Source organism: Cynoglossus semilaevis, chromosome 10 (assembly GCF_000523025.1).
Source record: "Cynoglossus semilaevis isolate Cse_v1.0 chromosome 10, Cse_v1.0, whole genome shotgun sequence".
Lineage (NCBI taxonomy): Eukaryota > Metazoa > Chordata > Actinopteri > Pleuronectiformes > Cynoglossidae > Cynoglossus > Cynoglossus semilaevis.
In genome coordinates this window covers 16,179,938-16,205,782 of record NC_024316.1, presented here as the reverse complement: position 1 = coordinate 16,205,782, position 25,845 = coordinate 16,179,938, and the positions used below count along the sequence as shown (strand labels likewise).

The 25,845-nt window shown below is 41.5% G+C and overlaps 1 protein-coding gene across 1 annotated transcript; it reads left to right on the top strand.

The window, feature by feature from the left end:
* Positions 1 to 200: 200 nt before the first annotated feature.
* On the top strand, positions 201 to 19,171 carry vwa5b1 (von Willebrand factor A domain containing 5B1). The gene is made up of 25 exons (XM_025059425.1): positions 201 to 538; positions 1,449 to 1,796; positions 3,893 to 4,046; positions 4,657 to 4,818; positions 5,720 to 5,939; positions 6,018 to 6,172; positions 6,368 to 6,499; positions 8,020 to 8,144; positions 8,835 to 9,011; positions 10,037 to 10,147; positions 10,511 to 10,713; positions 12,389 to 12,503; positions 12,688 to 12,873; positions 13,116 to 13,317; positions 13,732 to 13,922; positions 14,124 to 14,258; positions 14,291 to 14,313; positions 14,375 to 14,469; positions 14,914 to 15,207; positions 15,448 to 15,585; positions 16,275 to 16,409; positions 16,793 to 16,864; positions 17,201 to 17,270; positions 17,592 to 17,715; positions 18,135 to 19,171. The coding sequence occupies exons 3-25, from the start codon at positions 3,908 to 3,910 to the stop codon at positions 18,756 to 18,758; spliced, it is 3,828 nt and encodes a 1,275-aa protein (XP_024915193.1). The 5' UTR covers positions 201 to 538; positions 1,449 to 1,796; positions 3,893 to 3,907; the 3' UTR covers positions 18,759 to 19,171.
* The last annotated feature ends 6,674 nt before the right edge of the window (positions 19,172 to 25,845 follow it).

Genomic DNA, 25,845 nt, shown 5'->3' with positions numbered 1-25,845 from the left:
CATTCGAAGCAATGAAAATTACAGCTTAACGACCTGACCAAAAAAGTGAATAAATACTGCTTTTTATATTACTTTAATGATATATATTATTTAGATGGTTCGATGTAAACATGCTGAAATTACCATTAAAATCTCATTGTAAATTTAGCCGGATTCGTTCTTTTTTTTTTACGTTTGTGAGAATTACGTGAATGCAACATAGAATACAACGTGCAAGCTCTGTCACAGTCTGTTCTTTAAATGTCCCTTGTGCCTTTGCTCCTTTGTTCAACTCCTGCCTTTGCTCCTTTGTTCAACTCCTGCCTTTGCTCCTTCAATCTGCTCGACCACTGCTAACTATGTATTCAGCTGCACTCCCTTGACTCTTGCCAGATTGTCTTCGCTTCATGAACACTTCCAAGAACTTATTATAACTCATTATTTGATCCGGACCTGACCTGGCTAGGACATCACCTTGTCTAAGCTTCAGTAACCCTGCCTGTTGTTTCCAGATCCTGCCTCATTTGCTAGCTGAAGTGTTCTGTTTGCTTCTAATAAAGTGAGTTAATCCTGACGTAGTGGTGGTGCTGCTATTGGGTCCTTTCCATACCCGTGACAATCTCTTAATTTGGCTTTATATATAAATTACTCTTTTGATTTAAGAGTCAACATCAACAATCCTTTAAAATGATTATTTAACTCTATTCCACTTTAACTGTTTTTCTCACTGTTTATAATGACTAACATTACCGTAAGCTTTTGCTGGACTTTTTTTTATATATATATACTTTTTTGTGCCTTACACCTTCCTGCTGTTTGGTTGATGTGTGTTTGAGAAAGCCAGTGAGAGTGTGTGCACGTCGGTGTGTGGCTGGTTGAGAGGATAAGCAATGGGGGGTTGGAGGTGGCAGTGGCTTATCCAGACTAAGTTTTATTGGCTGCAGTAAAATTCAATTTGAAGGCGGATGCTGCAGACCACCCCCCACCCCTTCACACACACACACACACACCATCTACATTTTTGCAACTTGGCCAAACGTCTTCATAAACACATATTGTCATGGTAACCCAGCATGAAAACAGATGGATCAAACTGAGTGTTCACAAAACACAGAGACAGCCAAACACCCACGATACATTTGAAATATTAAGGGCTTTCCAGTCACACCAGGGGGAGAGAGGAAGAGCGAGTCACAGTGGGTGATATAAGGGGGAGATGTGGAGCTTTCTCACCCACACATCTTCCCAAGTCTCTGCCTTCCATCACAGTGCACAGATCCCTTGATATTAAAGCCGCAACCTGAATGGTTCCTGCTGTCATCGGTGTTAGGGATGGCTGAGGTGAGTGGGTGGTGCCTTGAGTGTGTGGGGGAGGGAGAGGGGGATATTTATTTGAATGACTGGACTCACTGTCATACACACCACCACCCCCCCTTCTCTCTCTCTCTCTCTCTCTCTCTCTCTCTAAGCCCTTCAACATCAGCCAGGAGGAGCAGGGAATAAACACAGTTCACTAACCACATGTTGCTGTGCTACATTCAAGTGCTGCAGTAGCCGCTACCTTCCCCTTTTCTCTCGCACTGTACGTCCAACCAGTGAGATGTGGCCACTGCATCTGTAGTTCCACCTGTGGCTGCACTCCTGCTCCCTCTACGCCACGGTGAGGGGAACAGAGAAGCTGAAGGAGGTCGAGTAGGAGGGGAGACGGATATCTTTCATGACAGGTGGACTTCTCATCTTTCTCGAGAAGAAAAGAAAAGAAAAGAAAAGAAAAAAAAACCCTCTCACTCTCATTAACCAGCAGACACAAATGAAAGGTAAGAAGATGAGTCTGATATGTTGCTCAGATCTGGAGCACTTTACTGCTTCCATTGTGTCTTTTTTTGTTGTTGCATGTGGGAAATATATCTTTGTTTCAAAGCCAGAAAAAGGTCAGACAGTGGGTTGAGGATTGGAATTGCCGCCGTCTTGCTCTGTGTCTGCCTCAGCGTGCATACAGACGGTGAGCATCAACAGGTGGCCACCACAGCAGCCGCACTCTCTCTTTGACACTAATGAGTGCAGAAGAGTGCGGCTCTGCTAATAGAAAATGTTGACAGCTGATTGTTTTCCAGTCTTTTAGCAGACCGCTGGAGGGAGATCATGTGGCTGAGACATCTGGGGGTGAGGGAGTGGGGGGGGTAGCAGCCCCCCAGGACTGTCACCCTATTTTCTAAGAATACCCACTTTGAACTCCCATTCATTTTTAAGCACTAATCTAAGTGGATTTATTTTTGCTCAAATCTTATAATTTATGTCTGTTTTAATAAAAACTGTACAGTGTTTGTGTCATCCATGCTGGAATGTTTTCTTGGATATTAGCGATGTGTTTTCAGAAGTGTTGTTCATTTCTTTTTGTAAATCTTACTTTCCCTCCAGCCGTTCCCAATCTTATTGTCAACAGAACACACGGTGGCACTGTTGAGATACACAGCTGAACATTTTGGAACTGTTTTTGTGTGACCCCTTTTCTCTTGACATTATGTTTCAAAAACCCCAGTTGTTTGTGGGGAGGTGGGGGGGTGATTGGATTTTTTTTTTTTTTTTTTTTACTGCGTCTGAATGTCGACTTTTCACACAGCCAGACACAGAGAGTGAAAGCAGCTGCTGTGGAGGCTGCATTGAATTTTCTAAGTGAGTACTTAGTCTGAGCTTTGAACATCACCTGTGGTTCTGGCCCCAGTCAGGTTCAGAACAGCAGACAAATGCCCACCTCCAGAGATGTTGCTGGTCAGTCTTCAAGCAGGCAGCAAGCGGAGCTGTCTCTATGGAAATTGCTTTCGTCACAACACTTCCTACCATGCTTGTGCCCGAGCCCTGGCCGTGCAACAGATGCAGACCTTTGACAACACATAAGCGAGATCGCTGCTGAGGGAGGCAACACTGTCAATAAAGCACAGCAGTGGAGCGACAACATTGGTTTATGACAGAACTGACATCATTAGATATTGTGTATTAAGCCGATGATTTCATCACATAATGAAGGACAGTTACACACTGTGGTAGAATGATTATTCCTTAATGTGTTTTATTGTTCTTAACCTTTTCTCAAATGAGCAGGAGATCTCATTACCCTCCTTAAAAAAACACTGGGATTGGAATTCCACTCAAACCCATTGAAAATAACCTCCTGCACTGAATTAGATTACAGCTTTTAGAATCCGATTCGAGACCTGGCATGTTTGATTTGTCTCATTGATACAGTATACTGTGATGGATCTTGTTTAGTGTTAAAAACACAAGGGCTAAAAAAATTACATAAGACCAGCTGGGTAGAAATAAGAACAATTTCATGTTCTTCAGATTTAACATTCTGACAGCAAAAGCACTTAATTCGATTTTCTACAGGATGTTGTGATTACAGCCACAGGATAAGCTACTCAGAACAAACAAGTGTAGCACAAATAACCCCAGATATGCACGAGGGGCTGATGTTTATTATGTGTAGTCATTCAAACAGAAACAGCTGCTAATCTGCTAACAAGATGTAGAGGTTTAGGTTTAGAATGTTAGAATGCTAACTTCAGCCTATAATTACAACAATTGTAGCTTTTACAGTAGGAAAATGTTAAAAAGAAAGGTCACTTGCTTTACTGCACCCCTCTTTTCTGCAATATCTTCACGCCCCTCAGGGGGTCCCATCCCCCACTTTGGGAACTATAACAAATGTGTTTCCTCTATAAAACTCTTCAATAACAAACCACTGCCATAACAGGTAATTAGATAAGAAAAATTAAAATTTCTCGACAGATCAATTAAACACAGTGGAACCTTTAAACGCCTGAACAAATGAATGAGTCATCACTCATTATTATTATCAACCATTCACGTATCTAATTATTGCATTTGTCATTTTTTCCCTCTCTGGAAACAGAATAAAACCCACATCATGCCTGGACTCATTAACAAAGAGAATCGAAGTGCCCTGCCCCTCAGTGATTCTGACATCACTTCCTGTGTCAGGGGTTATTCTCTGGCTCTGACTGCCTCCATGACATATGAAAACATAGAAGATCATGATATTGAGGGTGAGTGTGTAGTGGCTACAATCTGAGATGCGCCTCCTGCTGTGTTGGTGGCCAGAATGTGGAGAACATGGAGAATTTGGCGCCCCCCCCCGCCAGCCAGCATGCACACGTTTAAATAACATTCGGAGAACATGGAGAATTTGGCGCCCCCCGCCAGCCAGCATGCACACGATTAAATAACATTAATCAACATAAATGAAAACAAGCAATTATTAATTAGAGTTATTAAAAACAATGAAAGAAGGTGTTGAGATCAAACAACAGTGTAATATAATATATAAATGGAATTTAAATGTTCTCGTGCAGGCTCACCCCTATTTATATATTTACATATATATTTACATATTTTTACTATTTACATATCTGTTTCATTATTATGATATATATAAATAACTTTTTATTTTTAATACAAACCAAGTGGAAATGCCGATAAAAACTCTCAAAATATAACTTTTATTATTATTTATTGTATTTTTATTATATATTTTAATTAAGGGCTGTCATCATTTAATCAGACTATTTCTTTTTTTAAACAAACTTGTCAACATGTCATGTTTTAATTGTTGTCAGTTGTCTGTTGATATATTCGCTGTTTTTCCTGCCCGTTTAGGGCTCTTCATTTATCCTCTGGAGGAGAATTCCATTGTCGTAGGGTTCGAGGCTATGATATCCAATCAGATTATAACACTGCAGATCAAAGACAAAGCCAAACTGGAGGACTGTTATTTGGACTGCTGCAACATACCTAATGGAGCCCTTCAGAGCAGTAGCGGTAAGATTATACAATCGATACTTTTATATCGCTGCGGGGTCAAATGACAATGTGGAATCTAAGAGGGATCCCAAAGTGATGGAGCCGCAGGGAATTATGACTCTGCAGTTTTGCCATCAGCTTTGTGGAGTCTTTTAGAGGCTCTCTGCTCATTGGTTAGGTTTGATGCGGGGTCGCTATCTTTACTACTGTGTTTGTCTGTTACTGTCAATAAAACTACGCTCAGAAGTAACACAGCAGAATAGTGTGTAGGCTGGAGTATTCCTCATTCTAAAGCAACGGTATAGGAATATGAGAAGTAACGTGTGTCATGATTAATCATAATTAATCAAGGTGAATTGTTATAATTTATAAATATGACACACACCTTTTTTAGCTGGAACAAAGACAAACAGAAAGAAAGACTCCAAGTTGGGTGTCTGAGTTTTGGGGCTTTTGGATTGATTGGTAAAATTGAGAGGTCACAAGTGCCGTGGTTTGCTGTGTCACAATGACAAGTACTGCATTTTCTGGACTATAAGGCGCTCTGGAGTATGACCAACGTGAATTTTCAGTGGTACAGGAGTAGCAGATACTGGTACACAAGCCAAGAGTGCCCTCTAGTGGCTGTCAGTGTGAAATTAACAAACATGTGAAATTATATATTTAATATATAAGTCGCACCTGAGTCACAAACCCAACCAAAGGATGAAAAAAAGTGTGACTTATAGTCTGGAAAATACGGTAGTTCATTTTCACTTAATGTGTTTAGTTGTTCTTGTCGATCACAAACAGACTTTCATTTCCATCAGTTTCCTCTCTGTCGGCTTTAGTTTGTGGTTATTCACCGAAAATACGGTAGTTCATTTTCACTTAACGGATTTAGTTTGTGGTTATTCACTCTGGCGGTCTGATGTTGCAGGACACATCGTGCTGGATGAGGACTTTGAGAGGACAGTGCTGGTGGTTAACCTTGGCAGCATCCCTCCGATGGAGACCGTCCACATTCTGGTCAGTACGTCCTCGGAGCTCTCCACGCTGCCCACCGGGGGCATCAAAGTGTCGTCCCCACCAGTTTGTACTCCTCGAGTTCAGCGGAGCATCAACGAAGAGCAGGGACTGTCTCCAAATTTTTCTAGAACGTAAGTAAACATTTGTGAGACGGTAACAGCTCCAGCTAATATATGAAATCAACGTTGACGATGTCTGTTGGTTTTTAGGCGGGACAGAAATACGTGGGCCTCGAGTCCCCACGATCAAACTCCCAACTCTCCACAGCTGTGGTTGACGTCGCTGCTGGAGGAGGAGGCCATCAACTCCATGGACTACAACTTCAACTTCCAGCTGGAGATACGGGCTCCTTACCTTCTAGCAGGTAAGATAAGCATTTCTTGGAGCAGGGGTTTACAAAAGGTCTTCACAGGAGGGCGCCACAGCACTCAGGGGAAGGCTTGAGAAAACTTGGTGATCTTCCTGTTTTCCTCCAATGTGGCAGCATTTGAAAGCATCAGTATTTGAAAGCCTCAGTTTTGTATTTGCGATGACTGGACAGCTCTGGGTTTTGCTGCAGGTGTGGAAAGCCCTTCTCACGCCATCAGAGCCGATGCCGACCCACTGGCTCGATCAGCCACGAACGTCGTCATCACTCTGGCAGACAAATACACCTACGACTGCCCGGTCGACATCCTCATTTACCCCAGTGGTGAGTGTGTGCCATTATGAAGTCACTGAGAACCGAGCTCCTGCAGAGACCACACTCATATCTGACTGATTTAAAGCACATACATCAAACACAAGGCCTGCGGGCCAAAACCGGCCCCCTACATTACTGTATGTGGCCCACCAGAGCTTAACAAGTGTATGGTTTGTCGTGAATGAAAATCTATAGGGTATACCAGGGGTCACCAACCTTTTTGAAACTGAGAGTGACTCCAAGGGCACTCAGTAATATGAAGAGCTACTTGTTTGATACAGACTTTGCGAACAATGTAATAATAATTAGTTCTGCGACATACAATAGCAGACGCTCCTCTTACCATCGTCATTTGAATATCAATGCAAGTGTAACTGATTCAAAAAGAACAGTAACAGTACAAATATTGACCCTCTTGTTGACTCGTTGTATTTGTAGAGTAAACCCCGCGGGCACCTTAAGTAGTCCATGGGGGCTACCAGATGGACCACGTTGGTGACCCCTGGGGTTGAGTCTATATTTATGTTTACTAGATAGGTTAGTAGAGTATAACATATGCAGACAACATATATTTTTCAGCTCCTTGACTGGTTTGGTGTGAGACCTCTGATTTAACGCCTATGAAAGCAACAGTTGTAGACAGAAGATTTTATTTTTCACTGTATCTGCTCCGAGGCCATTCACCCACATTGTTTGTATGAGTGTCCTCTTGTCGTGCCAATAAAAGTCCCACTCCACTGTGTAGGTGAGCATTTGTCAGGTCCTGTTGGTCTTTCTGCTCCTTTCTGCCCTCCGTGGCTTCCTTGACCCATAGTCCTGAGTGTGTGGGCTACCAGTTGTCTACCAGCGGCAGAAATCAGCCTTGGCTTCACTGATCCAATAGGTCTCTTGTGAATGCTCTGTTCGCAAATAGACCTGAAGCAATTTAATTCAGCTCAGACCGTTGCTGCAGTTTCAATCACAGCACAGATGCTCAAGAGACGGGCGCCCGCATGTGTGTGTATGTGTTTGTGTCTCTGTGTGTGTATGTGTGTTTTGCTGCTTGTGTTTTTCTAGTGTTGTTCATAAGCCTGAAGATAGAAGTTGATTTCTAATTGGGTTTTACAACATCATTGGTTTTATTGTAAATTGTAAAATACTTTTTAATATATTTTTTCAAATACTTTTATAAAAATATATAATTTTTTTAAATATATTTTTTACTTCATGTATCACCATAACACCAGAACCATAAATACAACCAGTCAGTCAGCAGACACAGGGATACACACTTCATCATGGTATAATGCTGGTAGAGGTGTGGCGACATGATCAGTGAAGCTGCATCAGTCATGATAATTCTAAGAAGCTGCAGGAATACAGACTGTGGAACTCTATGAGGAAGTCAGAATGGCAGAAGAGTACATGAGTGCGGTGCAGTGCAGTGCATGTATAAGGAAAGCAAAGCGGTTCTTCGGTAGGCGGTCCGAGTTACTGTACGTCTTATATTCAATGTTGTCTCTTTGTCTCGACTTACTGTACTACTGCAGAGCCTCACGTCCCTCATGTACTCATTGAGAACGGAGACATGACACTGGAGGAGTACGATGAGTATCTTCACGGCCGCAGCGATTTCATCAAGGCCACAAAGAAGGACTCCAGCAATGAGAGGAAAGTGAGTGTGTCTGCACCTATTATTATCATATAGTAATAATAAAAAGAGAATAAAGACACATTTAGCATATTTAGTCTTTTCTTTTGCAGCAGCCACGGGCAAAATATGTAGTTCCAAAACGGCAACAGTGGTCTTAATATAATCTTTAACTCAAAGTGCAGTACTTAGGGATCTTTCTTCTGTGTGTAATAACCTGCCAATACCGCCTTTGAAGATCTGTGTTTAAAAAAAAAGGAGCCACTCAGAGGTGGAAATATCCATAACTCAATTCACGACAGTCAATCTTTACCAAAGCCTAAGGAACCAAACTGATACCAGGCCAGTGTTTTCATTTAGTTATTATTTCTCATTAGGGTGACTTTATCTCTTCACTCGTAAGAATTGTGTGTTTCAGTTCCGTTCTCAGCTGTGTGTGCAGGTTGTTAAGTGAAACAGGAGAAGGAGAAAGCACTTAGCCATAAAAACAGGTTTCTATGGAAACACTCACCACACTCTGCCTGGAATTTCCTGCTCATCGACAATAATTGATATGCACCGTGTGCTGCCTTTGTCTCTTTTCGTCCCCTGGTACCTTTTGTCCAGCGGAAATGTTAAATTATAGCCTGTGCAAATTCAAAGGAAGTCCTGTCAGACGACTGTGTTCCACCGTGTACAACGTCTTGTTCATATTTGCTACACGTGTCTTCACAGGTGGACATAATTCACAGGCGGCTCCATAAGGACATCCTCCACAACCCTGTGGTGATGTTGAACTTCTGTCCAGAGCTCAAGTCCATCAGCTCTGACTTGAGGAAGGTTCACGGTGAATTTATCTTCCTCATTGATCGCAGCGGCAGCATGAGTGGCGTTAACATCAACCGTGTGAAGGTATTTCCAGTCCCGCTGTGTGTGTTTTGTACATATACTGTACATATACTGTACATATTTGCATGTAGACAGGTTGACACTGTGTATGTACTGTGAATCACATAAGGCCCACTAAGAAATAGATGAGCCAACCTATTAAATAAGCTGTGATACTGTTCATATGGTTGTCCAAATACATCGTTTTAAAAGCTCAGGAGCTAATGCTATTGTCGTTCAGCAAAACACATTAAAAAGCAATACATGCCACTAGAGGCTCTGAATTGCTTTCTTGGCTCACAGCCATAGTGATCTGCAGACCAGACCGTGGAGAGAGACAACTGTGTGAAGGAATACAAGGATATTGATCAGACAAGTCACTCACTAGTCACCGAACAGCTCCCAGTGGCTAGGTCCCTCAGACAGTGTGTCTTAAAGGTTTTATTCAATTTTACATAAAGCCACATTCACTCCTAGAACCAGTGTCAACAATGACCATAATCCACTGGACATTTTTTCACACTCACGTTCTATAATATTTGACTTGTCACCTTACATCCAAAGAAAATCAACAGAATATACTGTTTATTCAACATCCAGGTCTCTGAGCTCTGGGACTACCAGCGATAATTTCCTCCCTATTTTTTCCTAATTATAATATTAATAATATTATATCTCTTTGTTCTTGTAATATGTTCTGGGTGAAAAGGTTGAGCAACATGTTTTTTCCTGCAGGGAGTGCTGTAGACGAGACAGTGATGGATGTTTAATGTCGCAGTGTAATCGTACTCTCCGCACTCTGCAGGAAAAGGCTGCTGTGATTCGATGACAACAGCACAGCCCGCGCTCACATTCAGCCATGTCATCTGGACATGGACATAGTAAATCAGTGGAAATGATCAATTATCTTAAAGGAGCATTAAGCAGCTAATGAGCTCAACCAATTCTACCTTTTACTACCTGTATGTGTCTTTATCTCTGTCTCTGTTTTATCTTTTTTCCTGGACATTCTTTAATTCTTTTGTCAATCTTTTACTTTTTCTTTTCAGGATGCGATGGTGGTCATCTTGAAGAGCCTTGTGCCCGGCTGTCTGTTCAACATCATTGGCTTTGGCTCAACATACAAATCCCTATTTAACACCAGCCAGAACTACGAGGAGGTAAAAAACAAAAAAGTTCTTATTTCTCAAAGGCTAATAATGAAATAGTTAGTACTGAGAAGTACAAGTGCTGCTCAGTTATGCAGTTCATTTTTGTAGCATTTTTATATCAAATAATATATTAATAATATTAAATATTAAACTTTGCCAAGGCAGTGTATTAATACCACAGGTGGTACGCGTACCATAGTTTGAGACCCACACTTGTAGAGAAGAGCAAAGCTGAATCATTCTGTGTAGCTGTGAAGCCCTTTGTTATTTTTTATGTTTGTGTTCTTATGGCTATTTAAAAAAAAATTAACTTAAGCATCAGTAAATTGCAACACTGACATTATAACTGATTCTGTGTGTGTGATATTCCAGGAAGCCCTGGCTGTGGCCTGTGATTATGTCAGGAAGATCAGAGCAGACATGGGGGGCACCAACATTTTGGCACCACTTAACTGGATCCTGAGGCAGCCTATGTTCAGTGGACACCCCCGCCTGCTCTTTCTGCTCACTGATGGGGCCATCGGCAACACCGGCAAAGTCATTGAACTGGTCCGCAGACATGCCCGATACATCAGGTCAGTGACAAACCAGGCAAAAAAAACCCTCTTACAATAACAACACAAAATATGTATAAAAAAATAAAAACCCATAAAATAAAGAATCTGCGTGAAAGTTGCTACACTTACTACAGCCTAAAACATGCCTGAGAAGGTTAACTGTTTACTCTAATATGTGTGTGGGCGCAGTGAAGTAAAGGTCAGTTCACACTAGGATTCTTTTTTGTTTGCCCTCGGACTAAAAACAAATTGTTCTTGAATACTAAATGACACCTTTTAGTTTTTATTGCTTTTTTAAAAATGTACTACATTTTTCAGACACTAGGGTGGCAATGGCTTGACTTAGGGGGGGGGGTCAAAGCAGTAGGTTGTACATCCATCTTTAGTTAATTCTCATATTGCAAATACAGGAAATGGAAGAGATAACACAGATATTACAATCTGTGACTGTCAGGGAAGAAACACCTGGGTGTGTAGCCTTAATCCGTTCAAAATTAAATTCAACCGCCTCCTTAGTATTAATGGCTCAGGTTACATCTCACCGCAAAGAATCTGTTGCAATGCAGAAATTACTGCAGGCTGTGATCAACAACAACAACAACAACAACAACAACAACGCCACAGAATCATCTGTAAAGCTGGGAGTGTGCCGCGGTTGTGGTGGAGCAACTCCATTTCTAGGTGGTTCTAAATGCAATTTTGCACCACAGTGATTTGGTCCACTTTAGTTGGACCATAGTTCATCTAGTTAGTTTGTTTTGTCTCACCAGGGGTGATGGCTAATTGGAATTCAAGTGCAGACCAAACAAGCTAACTCTGTTTCACATAAAAATCGCTTGGAAGTGAAAAATGTAAACAAACTATTTTGTGAACCAAAGTGAGAGAGTAAACAGAAGAGAGAAAATAACCAAAAATACCAGAGTTTAACCAAAAAGAGTAACTTAAGAGACAAAGCCAACCAAAGACAGGGAATTAACCAAAAAGGAAAAGGATGTTTCTAGTGAGAAAACAAAGCTAACAACTGGAAACAAAGAATTGAAAAAAAGTCTCTTTTAGGCAGAGTTGGAGTAGTGAGGAAGTGCATCTTTAATTTAGTGTTGGAGGAATTTATCACTCTTAGTTGTGGCTGAAGAGATGGATTTTGGTTTTTGGTCCTGGTCAATAGATGTTGTTTCTAGCGTGGTACAAACTGCTCGGTCTACTTATTAACGTGCATGGGAAGTGAACCAAAACTACACAAAATGAACCAAATCACATGAAGGGGTCAAGAATTTGGGTTAGCCACTGAAGTTGTTTGCAATGAAGTTGACCTTCTCTCAGCGTCAATGTGACAAGAAGAATAAAGTATTAAACGGGGAATTTAAAATGGAGCAGGTGTTTCTCCACTTTTCACCATTAAATTATTTATCGTACCTCTAAACTGTGTTTGACAAAATAACTTTGTTCTCTGCCTCTGGCTCTGAGGCCCAGTCAGGACTGTGTTGTGTTGAGCAAGCACCAAAAACACCCCCGCTCCCTGAGCAGATCTCAGGAAAGAAGAAAAAAAAAACCTGTGTCCAGAGCTCAGGATTAAATGCTGGTTATTTTCCCTCAGGGAATGATGTGGTTCTGAAAGTTGTATTGAAAATAAAAAATTAATGACCTCCTTGTCTTTGAATAACCATTAAGCTGCAGTGTTTATCGTGTCTGGCAGATGTTTCACCTTCGGCATAGGGCAGAACGCTTGCAGGAGGCTGGTGCAGGGACTGGCGACAGTTTCTAAAGGCACAGCAGAGTTCCTGACGGAGGGGGAGAGGCTACAGCCCAAGGTACTCGTTTCCATCTTTGTGTATCACTCCTAATGACCGAGCTATTCTGAGTGCTGCTGAAGAGCCATTATTCCATGACTGCCGCTCATATCAATTAGGAGATCATATCTCAGACGCCACTGGCTTACACTCTGGTCAGACGGAAGCCTCCTTTTATATTTAAGAGTCTGTTTTCCCTCCACAGATGATAAAGTCACTGAAGAAAACTCTGTTGCCAGTGCTGAGTGACATTTCCATCGAATGGCTCTTCCCTGAGACCAAAGAAGTGCTGCTGTCACCAGTGGGCAACACCTTCCTGTTTCCAGGGGACAATCTGATCGGTTACAGCGTGGTCTGCGACACCACCCGTTACCATGCCAACCCCAAATCTGTAAGTCATACATTCCTGTTGAAATCACTCAAGATGACAATCTGCAATGTAAAAAATCGGTCCTTTAACCCGCGCTGCAAGCCTTTTAACATCACATAAATCACTCCGCTGTTAGCTTCAAAGTGTATCTGATTAAAGTCTGCTTGGAGATAAAGGCCACAGACCAGAAACAGATGATTACACTGAAAGATACCCTTCACTGAAGCGCTCTTTGGATGTGTCGATTACTAAACACCAAACAGGATAAGAGAAGGAGATACAGCATGATGCGTTCAACGGAGTCAGCCAGCTCGGTGTTTTACCACTCTCAAGAGGAGGACCCCGTTAAAATGAATACTGAGGGTCACGGCCCCTGCAGAGAACCAGTCCCTGGCACTTCGTACCACTCCTACCACAACTCCACTGCAGAGGGCAGCCCCGCCACCATAGAGCCAGATGTCACAGGTAAGAACTGTACAGGCTAGTTCACCCCTTTGACAAAATGTACTCTATGTACATTAAAACTGACTACAATTGGTACTCAGTACATGCTGCTTTGGTTTCGTTCCAGATTCCATGTTTATGCAAAATTAAAGTTTGTTTCCATATGAAACTATTCTAGATAACTTATCTGGAGAGAAGGGAAAACATGCACAAACAGTGTTTGTTTCCATATGAAACTATTCTAGAAAACTTATCGGGAGAGAAGGGAAAACATGCAAAATGGCCGTCAATTTTTCAATAAATATTAAGTTTGGCCTACGATTTCATCTGAGTTTTTAATTTTGGCCCACTGTGAATTTGATTTCTGTAACTGGGAGTCGCAATCTTGCCGTGTATTTTGTGCTGAAAGCAGTTTCACAAGTGCTCTATTATTAGATAAGACCTCTCCAAGAAGGAGGGCGTACAGCACCAACCAGATCAGCGACTACAACTCTGCCAAGAAGGTCTTCACTCCCAGTGACACAGCTTCTGTCGTGGCTAAGAACCCACTGAGAAGAGCCAAGGCTCAGGAGCTGATAGGTCAGATGAGTCCTGAACATGATGCACAGTGGAGGAACGACTATCAGGTACGAGCCCTGACTTTGTAGAGATAAATTCTCAAGATGAAATACTTCAAGCTTCATAGTGGAATAAATCAGAGGCGTTATTTTCAACTTCATGTTTGTTTCTCAAATTGAGTTCCTTAAAACGTTGGGGATTGAGAGAATTACAAAGTGCCATCTGGTCGGATTTCAATCCATCGTGAGGGAAAATAACTTTCTTTTCAGCCACAGATTTCCAACCTGTGCACAACATCATCTAGAGGGCGTCCAGCCATCTGCCACAGGCCGCTCCCTCAGCAGGAGCCGGCTGTACTGCAGGAGGCAGCTCCAGAGTCTCAGCCCCAGGCCCATGACAACAAAGTTGCCAGCAGCAGCAGCAGCAGCCGCAGCAGCAGCAGCAGCAGCAGCCGCAGCAGCAGCAGCAGCAGCAGCCGCAGCAGCAGCAGCAGCAGCAGCAGCAGTACTAGTAGCAGCAGTGGGGGGGTGTTGTCAGCAGCTAGAAACACCACCAGGGGGTGTGTTTCCAGGTCTTCGACTGACAGCCCATCTGTCGGCAGCGTCGGAGACACGGGTGAGACCACACGCCACAGTGTGTTACTGAGGTTTAAAGTGAATGTAAATGATACAGTGGACCTCCGAGATAAAAGTTTAATCTGCGTTAACATCAGAATCCGTGGAAAATGATACAGTGGACCTCCGAGATACAAGTTTAATCCTGCGTTAACATCAGAACTCGCGGATTCCCCATGCTGTACGACTGACTGGATGCTAGTCCAGAACTCTCGTAACTAGATATTTCCTCATATCATTAGGAAAATCTTGCAATAGCTGCAGACTCGTAACATGAAATAGTCGTATTCGAAGCTCGTATCTCGGGGGTCCACTGTATAAGATCAAAAATGGATTTTGGGATTAAACCATTATATGAGGCTATGTAATAATGAGGCACAAAGCATAAACGCCAGTCAACTTTTATCCACGATATCAATAACACTAAACCAGGACACATTTTCAGATGGCTACGGACACCAACTGTGTCAAGCAGAAACACCACAGGAGACCCATGTTTCAGACCTGGAGTCTATGAACCAGTGCAGAGGAAACTGTAAGGCTGTAGTGTCTGGGCTGCTGTGTGGAAAACCGATGAGGTGGGAGGTGGTCTTTGAAATCGAACCGTACCTGAATGGGCGAGAACGAGAAGAAAAAGTTCACGAGGAGCTGTGGAACGAGACCTTTCATCACCTGGCGGGTCACTCCATCCTCCACGACTTTGAGCACATGGCGAAAAGAGAGTGTGAAATAGAGCATGGTGAGCGCTTGACAAAATAAACACAAGTAATAAATTAATATAACAACGTTTTTTGTGGTGATTACATAAACAATTTCTTCTTTGTAGAATTCTGGCCTGTAGATTCTTTTACTTGTTGGGAAATCAGAAAGAGCTAGAACAAAAAAATATGCAAATTTCTTAACATGTAAATTAACTGTAAAATACTTGTGAAATGACATGCTGCATAATGTTGTCTTTTTCATATTTATTCATTTGTAGGCTCAGGCAGGAAGTACCAGATATATGCAATTCAAACCAGCAAAGCCTGCAATATACTGAGCAAATACACGGCGTTCGTTCCCATCGACCTGGACACTAATGAGTATCTGCCGACGTGTATTGAATACATAAACCCCAGTAAGTCAAAAGAACTGATTACGATGATGTTCCGTCGTTAATTCATTCCAAAGCTCGCGTATGTCCAATCAATGCTAACCTATGGAGCACTAGCCTTGGGAGCTAAATGTGTGTACATTTATATCAGCTCTAGATCTGGTTTGCTGTATTTTTCTGCAGTGTTTTTGATCAATATAATTTTAGTATGTCATGGTCAGCTTTAATTAAATGGTTGTTGGATGGGGTCATTGGTGTTGAGATTCTCGGGAGCAGACCCTGAGAATCTTCTCAGCTTAGCTTTAATATCACATCTTAATTTCTTTTAGATATAGACCAAACACATTTGCTATTGCTATTCTATTTTCTTTTACTTCTCTCTAGTTTTAATCATACAAGGTCACCAAATAACATCACTGTAAACAGCGCTAGTTGTTGAGGTATAGTGGGTTATAATCTTAACCTAAGATGTTATTAAATAAAAATACTAATATTTGGGCGGTCCAGGCAGATGTAGGTACATGGAGCCGAGCAAAGTAATTAAACATTTGATTAGAACATTGTTTTGGCCTCAGCTAATGTCTTTGTCTGAGACAAATTTGATATCGCAGAAGGCTCTTCAGAGACAAACGTTCAGACTTAATTAAATTGAGTTTGTGTTTTGCTGCGACACGAAGAGACACGAGCGGGATTTTAAATGATTGTTTTTTCAGGTGAAGGTCATAAGAAGGGCTCCCACTCAGGCTCTCGTTCAGGGAGCAGGAAAAACAGGGGTTACTCCATCGGCCTGGGTCGCTCGCAATCTGGTGGCATGTCTGAGGAAACTGAAGATCACCACGTGGCCAACAGTAGGCAGTCAATCCAAAATACATGCTTACTTTTGAAATATACAGCAATGTATAGTCAATCCAAAATACATGCTTACTTTTGTAATATAAAAAACAGCAATGTATGTGCAGGGAGAATATACTGTAAAGCTGCGTTGCCAAACTTGAGGATCTAAGAAGTAACAAACAGCTGTAAAAATACTTCAACTGCAGCATAAGGTCACTGGATTTAAAATTGGCTTCTAGTGGTGGCATGGCAACAGCAGGCACGAAGACCAGAACTGTTTAAACACTGCTGGTAACAACAGCCTGAGCCTTGAATTACATCACTTTTTGCATCAACATATCTGTATATTATCCCTGTGAGCTGAAGAACATCTGACTTTTTATCTCCTGTGTCTCAGGTGGAGAGGATGGTGTCTCTCCATGCAGCACTCCCTCATCGGCTGGCTGGGAAAAATGTAGTTTCACAGAAGGTAAAACCAACGACACATCAGCCAGCAGTTGTTCTAGTGGTTCACGAAATGTTTAAGACTTTACATAAGACTTAAGAATTTAATCGGCATAAATAAAGCCAAATAGTTCAACTAAAACCAATTTGTCCTCCTGCCGCCATAGCTCCGTGGCCCTAAAGAGGGACCTGCCCCCCATATTCAGAAACACTGTGTTAGACACAAACAGAACACTGCAGATAAATCCTACTTGTTTTCCACTATGACAGTTACAGTTTGTTTTTCTAGCTTTCTTACTAATGCTGAGAACAATGTAGGTGACAATAAATGCCCAACTCTGCTTCTCCCTCTCTCCCCAAGTCTCCCAGAGGAGTCCGTCTGTGACCTCGGACCAATCACAGAAATCGGTGGAAAGCCTTTTTTCTGCCAGGTAGGTGTGTGGGTACCGACTGGCGGCATGAATACTCTGGAGCTGTGGCACTGCAGCATAAACAAAGTTGAGACTTCAGTCACTGCTGCACATTTCTGGTAGAAATGTTTTCAACCACTGTCATGTTTTCAGCAAAACATCAGTCAAAGTCCCAGTGACGACAACTGCAGCCTTTAGTCATTGAATTTCTATTGAATACAATGCCACAATATGTATGTTAACTCCTTATGTTGTTATGATTTTCAAACAGCTATTGAAATGTTTTGAGCAGGCTGTTTAAATAACGGTTATTTACACGCCTGTCTCCTGCTTCTTTGTAAGGTTGGCTCTCAGCAGGACTCGCCTCCTGACTCGCGCTGCTAAAGGCTTCATGAGTCGATCTCACAGCAAGTCTGGGGATTCCATTGGTGAGAGCGACAACGACAACAGAGATTACATTCCTCTGGTGAGTCGGATGAGTTAGCGGCAGTTGGGATGACAATGCTCCGTCTGTTGTCGGCAATAGTTGACTAATTTTGAGTATCTTTAACAAATACAATGAAGTATGTCGAGTGAAAAATAAAATCTTTCCTTTCTTTGTTTGCCAGTTAAACATAAACAAAACACTGCATATGGGGAAAAATAAAAACGAAGTTATCCCTAAAATGAAGAATATAATATATAATATACAGTAAGTCAAAATGACATAGAAAAATATGAACGAGAAAGTAGAGCATACAGTGATTCAGGGATATTGCAGAAAATCAAAAAAGGTCAAACACTAGAGAAGAACGACATCATCTTTCCAGGTAGAAATAATCGGCAGATCCAGACTCAGAGTGTGCAGTTGATGATATCAGTAACGCGTGTTCCTTTTGTGCACAGTTGTTGTTGCAGTTGGCCTCTGGGGCATTTCCTCTGGACACAGCTCTATGTGACGCCATTAACGTGCCAATGGACAAACTGAAGTGGACGTCTCCCTTCACCAGCCATCGCACCAGTCTGGGCCACTTGTCTCACTCCAGCAGCCGGCGTGCCGACAGCGCTGAAGAAGGCCTGAGATCACCATGTGAACCAGACACATGTCAACATCCAGGAGAACAGGCCGTGGGCGCTCACAGCCATTCTCACCCACCCAGGAGCCCGGGCAGTGAGTCGTCTCCCGCCGAGCCCCTGTCCTCATCAAATACTCAGTTCGACAGTGGGCGGAGCTCTAGTTCAGGGGGACTGGAACCGTCAACACCTGCTGGTGTCAGGAAGAGTCCTGAGAGCATGGTGTGGGCCACGGCTGTGGCTCTGGCCTGGCTGGAGCACAGCTGTGCCAGTTACTTCATCGAGTGGGAACTGGTAGCGGCCAAGGCCAGCATGTGGCTGGATGAGCAGGACATCCCAGAGGGCCGAGATCTGGCCTCGGTCAAGGCCGCTGCCAACCAGCTGTTCATCATCCTCAGGCACTGGGATGAAAATCTGCAGCTTAACATGCTGTGTTACAACCCCAACAGCGTGTGAGAGCTCTTCACTCAAGGCCAACACCGAACACTAAGCGCACTCAGTCCCCTACGATACTATGCTAACCAAGGCTGTATTATTCTTCATTCAGCAGTCTGTCCTCTGGAGTCAGATTTTTTTTGCTGTCAGTTGTGAGTGGTGTTTATCTTCTTCTGGTGGTTCGCTATTCCTCCAAACATATCACAGTCTTCAGAGGCAAGTGTAAGCTGTTACTTCCTGTGTGCCACATACTGTAGCTGGATCCTTGCTAGTGAAGGATCAAATCTGAGTTGTTGGGTTTTTTTTTTCTTCTTCTTCTTCTTTTGTTTGAGGACAGTGTCAGTGTGCATTCTGTAGCATGCTGTACCCCTGACTATCAGTGTTTGAAAGATGCCGTTATTGTCATCGTCTTGATGTCTGGGGTGGGGGGGTAGGGTTGGGGGGGTGTAGTTGTTCCATCTTCACAGCACTTCTGTGTTGACTGTATTGCGTGGAGAAAATGTGACATCAAAATGTCTGGGTAACTGCTCGTCTTTTTGATAGTGATCCTCTTATTTGCCCCTTTGTAGGTGATTGTTGCAGAAACACGTAAAAATATGCAAAAAGGCTAAAGAAAATATGAAGTTAAAATTGAGCTTTTTTTTATTACATGGAATTGGTGAAAAATGTTTGACTGTTGTTTCCCACTGGCATGCTACGTGTTAGTGATTAGATTTTTCTTATTTCCTTTTTTTTTTGTTATTCAAAGAGTGTAGGACAGACTGGGACGCGGTTGGAACATCTGTTTGAAATTAAATCCTATATTATATTATAGTATACACGTATAACAGCAGCTACTGGTAGGACTTAAGTGGTGAGCATTAGTCTTTTTGACATGTTTAATTACATTCAAACTAACATTGTCCTGGTTGTTGTCATTCGTGTATGCACTGACCGATACTGAGTGCCGTCACCAATACTTGTCTAGGATTGAGTTTCAATGAAAATGGAATCAACTGAAAAGTCAGTGTGATATAGGTAACACATTTCTGTGGGTAATTTGAAGCCCCTCATATGTTCCCACAATGGGGACGAATGCAAAACACACAGGCTGCCATAGGAGGCGCCAAAAAGTATGTGGTTGAAACACATGTGGTTCTCCAGGGGCTCGAACAGGGGACCTTCTGCATGTGAGCCTGATGTGTAAGGCAGGCGCCCACTTTATTTTCTTCTCATTCTTTCAGAAGTGAGGACAGGTTTTACCAAACCAATGTTTTCAAGACTACTAGCATCTTAATGACGTGTCAACAGCAGTACTGCTGTCGGACCACCGCTGGTAGAAATCTTGAAAGCAATTTTCTTAGAGACAAAAAAAACTAAATCCAAATGTAGCATTAGCATCAGCCTTTTTTTAAGTAACACAAACATTGGCTGTAAACTGTTTTCTAGGTGTGGACCAGCTTCCTACCAGAGTAGGTTCACTGGAAATGTGGCTTTGTTCTGCGGAGGCCCATTGTCATGTAAAACTGACTAATAAGAAAAAAGTAGTCATTATTAGCTAACCTTAAGACTGTTTAAAGAAACACCTTAGATGTAAATCCGAGTGTGAGTGGTTGTTCGGACCGGGCTGGAAACGGATAAGGGATTAGAGAGGAGATGGATGGATGTAATCATGCAACGTGGAAGAAGAACGTTTGTTCACCTAATTGTGCTGAGACAGTCGTTCCCATGGGGCTTTCAGGGAGTCAATTGTAGATACACAGCATTCTGAAGACAAAGAGGAAAAAATCTTTAAAACAGCCCATCTATCAGACAGTGATTAAAGGCTGAGGTTTTCTAACCTATTCTTAGAGACTGTCAAATAATTTAAAGACTTTAAAAAAAGAAATAGACCTATCATTCCCTTTAGGGTAAAAAAAATAAAGAAAACCTATCATTCCCTTTAGGGTAAAAAAATAAAAATAAAGAAGAGCCTTATTACTAGGCATGTCCGAATTACTTTTGTGCCGATATCTGGTATGCTGGTATTGTCCAAACAAAGAGCCTTATTACTAGGCATGTCCGAATTACTTTTGTGCCGATATCTGGTATGCTGGTATTGTATTTTCCTAAAAACAATTCAAATGAGCTGCAATGCTGCCATATAGTGGCTTTCACCTTCATATAGAGCCGTATTTTCCTAAAAACTATTTTAGCACATAATTTGGTGAAACTTAGACATTGCATTATCGGATTTTCAATATGCCAGAAAAATGATTCTTACAGATATTACATAATTATGCTAATATCGACGTCCCTAATTATTACCAGAGGCTTGTGCGCACCACTGTTTTTTAAAGCAAGAGACGTTTTCTTTTTTTTTTTTTTGCAGAAATCAAAAGTCAACATTTTCAGGAAGAACCTAACATTTCCCGATTGGTGTGATTGGAATGATCGCTATTGTAACTGAGGGTAGGACACCACCAGGACGACCTGTGGTAATCTCTTGTTAATCTGGCAGCATCTGAGAGCAGAAAGTCGAAATGGCTCGTTCCATCAATGTCAAAGCTCATTTACCGCAAGTGCCTAACCAAGGTTTAAGTCGGCAGAAAATGTAGACGTGTAGGCTGCAGTTTAGTCAGTGTGGACAACGGCTCATTATTTTCATAGATATATTATTGGGTAAACCTTTTGTGAAAAATCGTTTCCTCTGTAGTCGGTGGCGTTCAAGTATTGATTTTCTACTTATTATTCCATCACAGTGTTGCTTTACTCAGGTATTTGTTTTCTCCCCTCAGGCTAAACTGTACAAGTACTTCTGCATGAACAGGTAAAAATGTGATGACGTTGGACGACTGAGTTGCCTCTTTGGAGCCTAAGCTGCAGTATTTTAATCTCTGAAGTGAGAAAAACAGTAGATGTCATGCACTTTTATTAAATTTCTGTGCTGTGATTGCAGTAGTAAGTGGAGCTGTGATTGTAATAATATGTATTTTTTTATGTACCGGGTCAGCTGTATAGTGAAGTATCCTTTGAACTGCTGTGTGTGCCTTCATAATTGTTGAAGTATTGACTGTTTGAGGCTGTTGAAATCTTCTGTATCGTCCTTAAAACTGTTGATGCTTTGGCCATCTTTACAGGTGCATGGAATAAAATGATTCTTTAACCAAAGGTAAATACACTCTCTGATGCTATTGTTGACTCATTGTGAACCAGGATGGATGTGTGTTAGGACCCAAGTACTAGTGTAATCAACATGCATTAAATCTATAAATTAATGGCTCTTGCGACACAAGATGGTAAATAACATTGGCTAAACTAAAAAATAAACAAACAAAAACATTCAAATTGCATGTGGTAGAGATGAAAGCTTAAATTTGAGGGGGTGAATTTGGCTTTTCTAAAAAGGTCAACTTTGGTAGTTTTGAAAAACATCCTGCTTCGGTTTCAGTCACGACACAGTGGAGAGAATTTTATATTTATTTAAGACTAGAATTTTGTTCAACTTGTCTCCTTTGACACATGGTGACATACTTAATTACCGATTTCAATAGTTACTAACAGTTACATTTGTTGTTGACATTAGATAATAGTTCTTGTGAGTGCCTACCTAAATTAACCTTTTTAGCAATTTGTTGGTAAGTTGGTAAATTCTATCAACAGCTGATATAGCAGTAGATGTTGATGACTTTTTAGCACCATGTAAGTATCATCTCCCCTTAATGTGATCTGCTCACATTTAGCAGCTGTTGCTAAGAGAATACACACTCCACACTTCACCTGTCTTTCCCTGAAATCGTGACAGCTCACCCGAATTACTGCGGCGCTAATGGCCGTCTCTATCTGTTCATTTGCCGTCAAAGACCACTCACATGACACAGAGACTCATTTGAACAAAACGACAGAAACCGATCTTATGTTGCTAAGTGGCTCAGAATAACAGTACAGTTTATAGTTGCTATGCACAAAATGAGATCAACAAAGAGTAAAGAATAAATCAGAGGTTTTGCTTTGGCAAAATTAATTCTGGTTAAATAATCAACAAAGAGTAAAGAATAAATCAGAGATTTTGCTTTGGCAAAATCAATTCTGGTTAAAAGAAGTCTAAAGTCTCTCTGGTGCAAGCTGTATTTTAATTTAAAATATTTATGAAAAAAACAAAGTTCTGTTTGGTTTCACACTGACATAATCACGTTTCTGTTTTGTTTTTTTCTTTATCCTCACAGGTCTATTGACAGAGTATCTTGAGAGACAATTATGGGCTGCTTAATCTCCTCTGGCTGCCTAATGGAGGCAGATGTCTAATATAATCCAGGCTAATATATCAGAGCAGTTTCATGTGCAATAAACAGCTCACACAACAGACATAAGTAATTGCAGTGTCTGGCTGAGAGACATTCAGAGGTACGTCACAGGACGAATGAGCCAATGTCTCAGATCAGGGAGCTAAGAAATTAATCGGAGGAGGAACACTTCCAGTGGAAATTATTAGTGTTTTCATTTCTCATTTGAATGATCTTAATTTTGTTTTTATGCTGTGGTAAAATTGAAACATAATAAACGGCATTTGGTTTAATTACTTCTTTCTGCAAATGGGTTCATTTATAATAATCAAAGCGATACATTCTCACTATTAGTTTGTCAGATCCGTTAAAAAAAGTTTGCACCCAAGGTCAAATGGAGTCACCTTAAGCTGAGGACAGACTCAAGTTTTGATTTATATATATAGAGAGAGAGATTGTCAGGGTGCTTTATATATATAGAGAGAGAGATTGTCAAGGTGCTATATGTGTATATACATACACACATATATACAAATATAAATATATATGTATGTATATGCATGCAAGCAATCTCTACTGTATGTTGGAGCATATGGTAAACAGTGTATAGTCCCACTTCATCATTAGGCCTCTGTATGGTCCTCATCAGGCAGTTCTTCTGCAGACCACTTAAGTGGAGAATAATAGAGAGCGAGTCTTTGATGGTTCACTGAGTGTCAGCGCAGTCACTGGTCCTGCTAAACTAAAGGGTTTCCATGGTGTCAGACCAAAGCTGCTGCTGCTGCTGCTGCTTTCATGTTCTGCAGATCACCACAATGATGAACTATGATGTCTTCCTATATGACCAGAGGAGGAACAAGTGTGTTTTTTGACCAGTGTGATCCAACCATTTTATATCATTTTAAGATATGATTTTTTTTTTTGGACCAAGGCTACAGTGTGGAGGAGTGGTCAGTGTTGTTGCCTAATAACTAGAACATCGCCAGTTCAATCCCAGTAGTAAGTTTTCTGATGGTTTTAAATAGAACATATAGAGTGTGAGTGTGAGTAGGTTTTTGTCTCTTAATGGAACCCTATGTTGGATGTGTGACACTGTCCTCATCCAATCACTGCTCAGATTACCTCCAGCCCTCAGTACACGTGGAACATGTTGAACTGCCTATAATCTCTGTAATCTACCACCTAAATCTTCGTCATGGTCTCAGGGGAAACTAGCATCGTTCCCAGCAGTTATCGAGGTCAGGTCAGAGTACGACCTGGACAATGTGCCATTCCGCCACAGAGACAAATAAAACTTTACACTAACAATCACACCGAACTGAACAACAAACATAATCTCCATCCTGATCTTGGACTATCGAAGAAAACCACACACACACATGAATCACTGGGTGGCCTGAACTTTTTGTTTTTTTAATAGAAAAATATGTCTTTGACAATCAGTGAGTTTAACTAATTATCAGTCATTAAACTCTGAACAGGATTTGACAGGAAGTTAACACTTTTGTCTTATGTAAGTCTGCAATCAAACTCCTAAGGCGAGGAAAACACGAGAATGAGCAGGTTAAAGGTTGTTCTGTAGGCTCGACGGCGACGTGACTTTTATCAGCGTCACTACATCCTGCAGATCGCTGTGCAACGTGCTTTTCCAGCTCATTAATAGTATATCTGACATTTAGCTGAACATCCAGTTCTTTTTTACAGCACCAACAGCAGCAGCTCAGTCCTGGACACTACGTCTACGCCTCGGCAATTGAATATTCATGCAATGATAATGCCATAGTTGAAGTGTTACCTTAAATCACACAGATGAGGTTCAGAGGCACAGTTTGGGACTGGGGGTGAGGAGGGTGCCGGGGGTGAGGGGGTGTTATGCAGCCCAAGTCAAATTTTGTTCCCAGAGAAAATGTCTGGTTTTCCTCAGAATTGAGTATGATTTAAGTTATACTTTTGTATATTTTCCTTGTCATTTTTCACATCATTTAGATTTGTCACAAAGTGTGAAACACATACATCTACCTGCTGTCATTCTTCTGTCATATGTTTTACCTCGATTAATCAATAGATGGTCATTTTTATTATGATTAATCATGATTAAGATCAATCCACAGCTGTCCTGTGATTAATCTGATGAAAAGTTTGAATCGATTGACAAGTCTGGTGTTTTTACTTTCCGTTCATACTCCTCGACCCAGGATTCAGGACATGGTGATCAGTGCTGTTCTATCACATGCACACACTCCCTCCTCTGGCAGAAATATTGCCCTTCTAAAAATAGTCTTCTCACTGAGTAAACAATCTGATAATGTCAATTTACTGCAGCTTGTGTTAGTCTACATTAGTCTTTAACAAGGTTTCGGATTTTTAAAAAAATGTTATTAGTTGAAAATGAAGCTGGAAAAGCTGATTACAGGACAGTTTAGTAATCAGTGCTCACGATGCTCAGGGTTGGCTCTGAGCATCTTAACATATTCAACATTGCCTTCTCACCTGTACTGTGCACTGAGGCCGGCTGACTGTTAGTCATTAAAGTCAGACACTATGAAGAACGACAATAGAATCAGGTCAGCCTGTCCCAGTTCTTTAGCAGCAAACGTCCTGATGGGTGGCTGCACAATTATCTTCCCAACACCTCAGTTTGCCTCATCACTCCGTTCACTCATGCTGTTCCTAACAAACACAAGAATATGCACTATAAGGTGTACGTGAAAAGAAAAAAATAATCACACAATATCAGTTCAGAGGAGACGAGACATTTTCAACACGACTGTACCTATATTAAGTAATTAAAAGTGGATTACACACAAGTTGCACCTCTTCCCCCTTGTGGTGGGTTCTATGAACTGTTGCCCTGGTGCACGTATTAA

What these genes read in the sequence shown, in the direction of transcription:
- vwa5b1 (XM_025059425.1), top strand. Translation starts at nt 3,908, where the DNA reads ATGCCTGGACTCATTAACAAAGAGAATCGAAGTGCCCTGCCCCTCAGT. An exon ending in CCAGCCAGAACTACGAGGAG is followed by an intron (nt 10,148 to 10,510) that starts GTAAAAAACAAA and finishes GTGATATTCCAG; the next exon opens with GAAGCCCTGGCTGTGGCCTG. An exon ending in CAGCAGCAGCAGCCGCAGCA is followed by an intron (nt 14,314 to 14,374) that starts GCAGCAGCAGCA and finishes TAGTAGCAGCAG; the next exon opens with TGGGGGGGTGTTGTCAGCAG.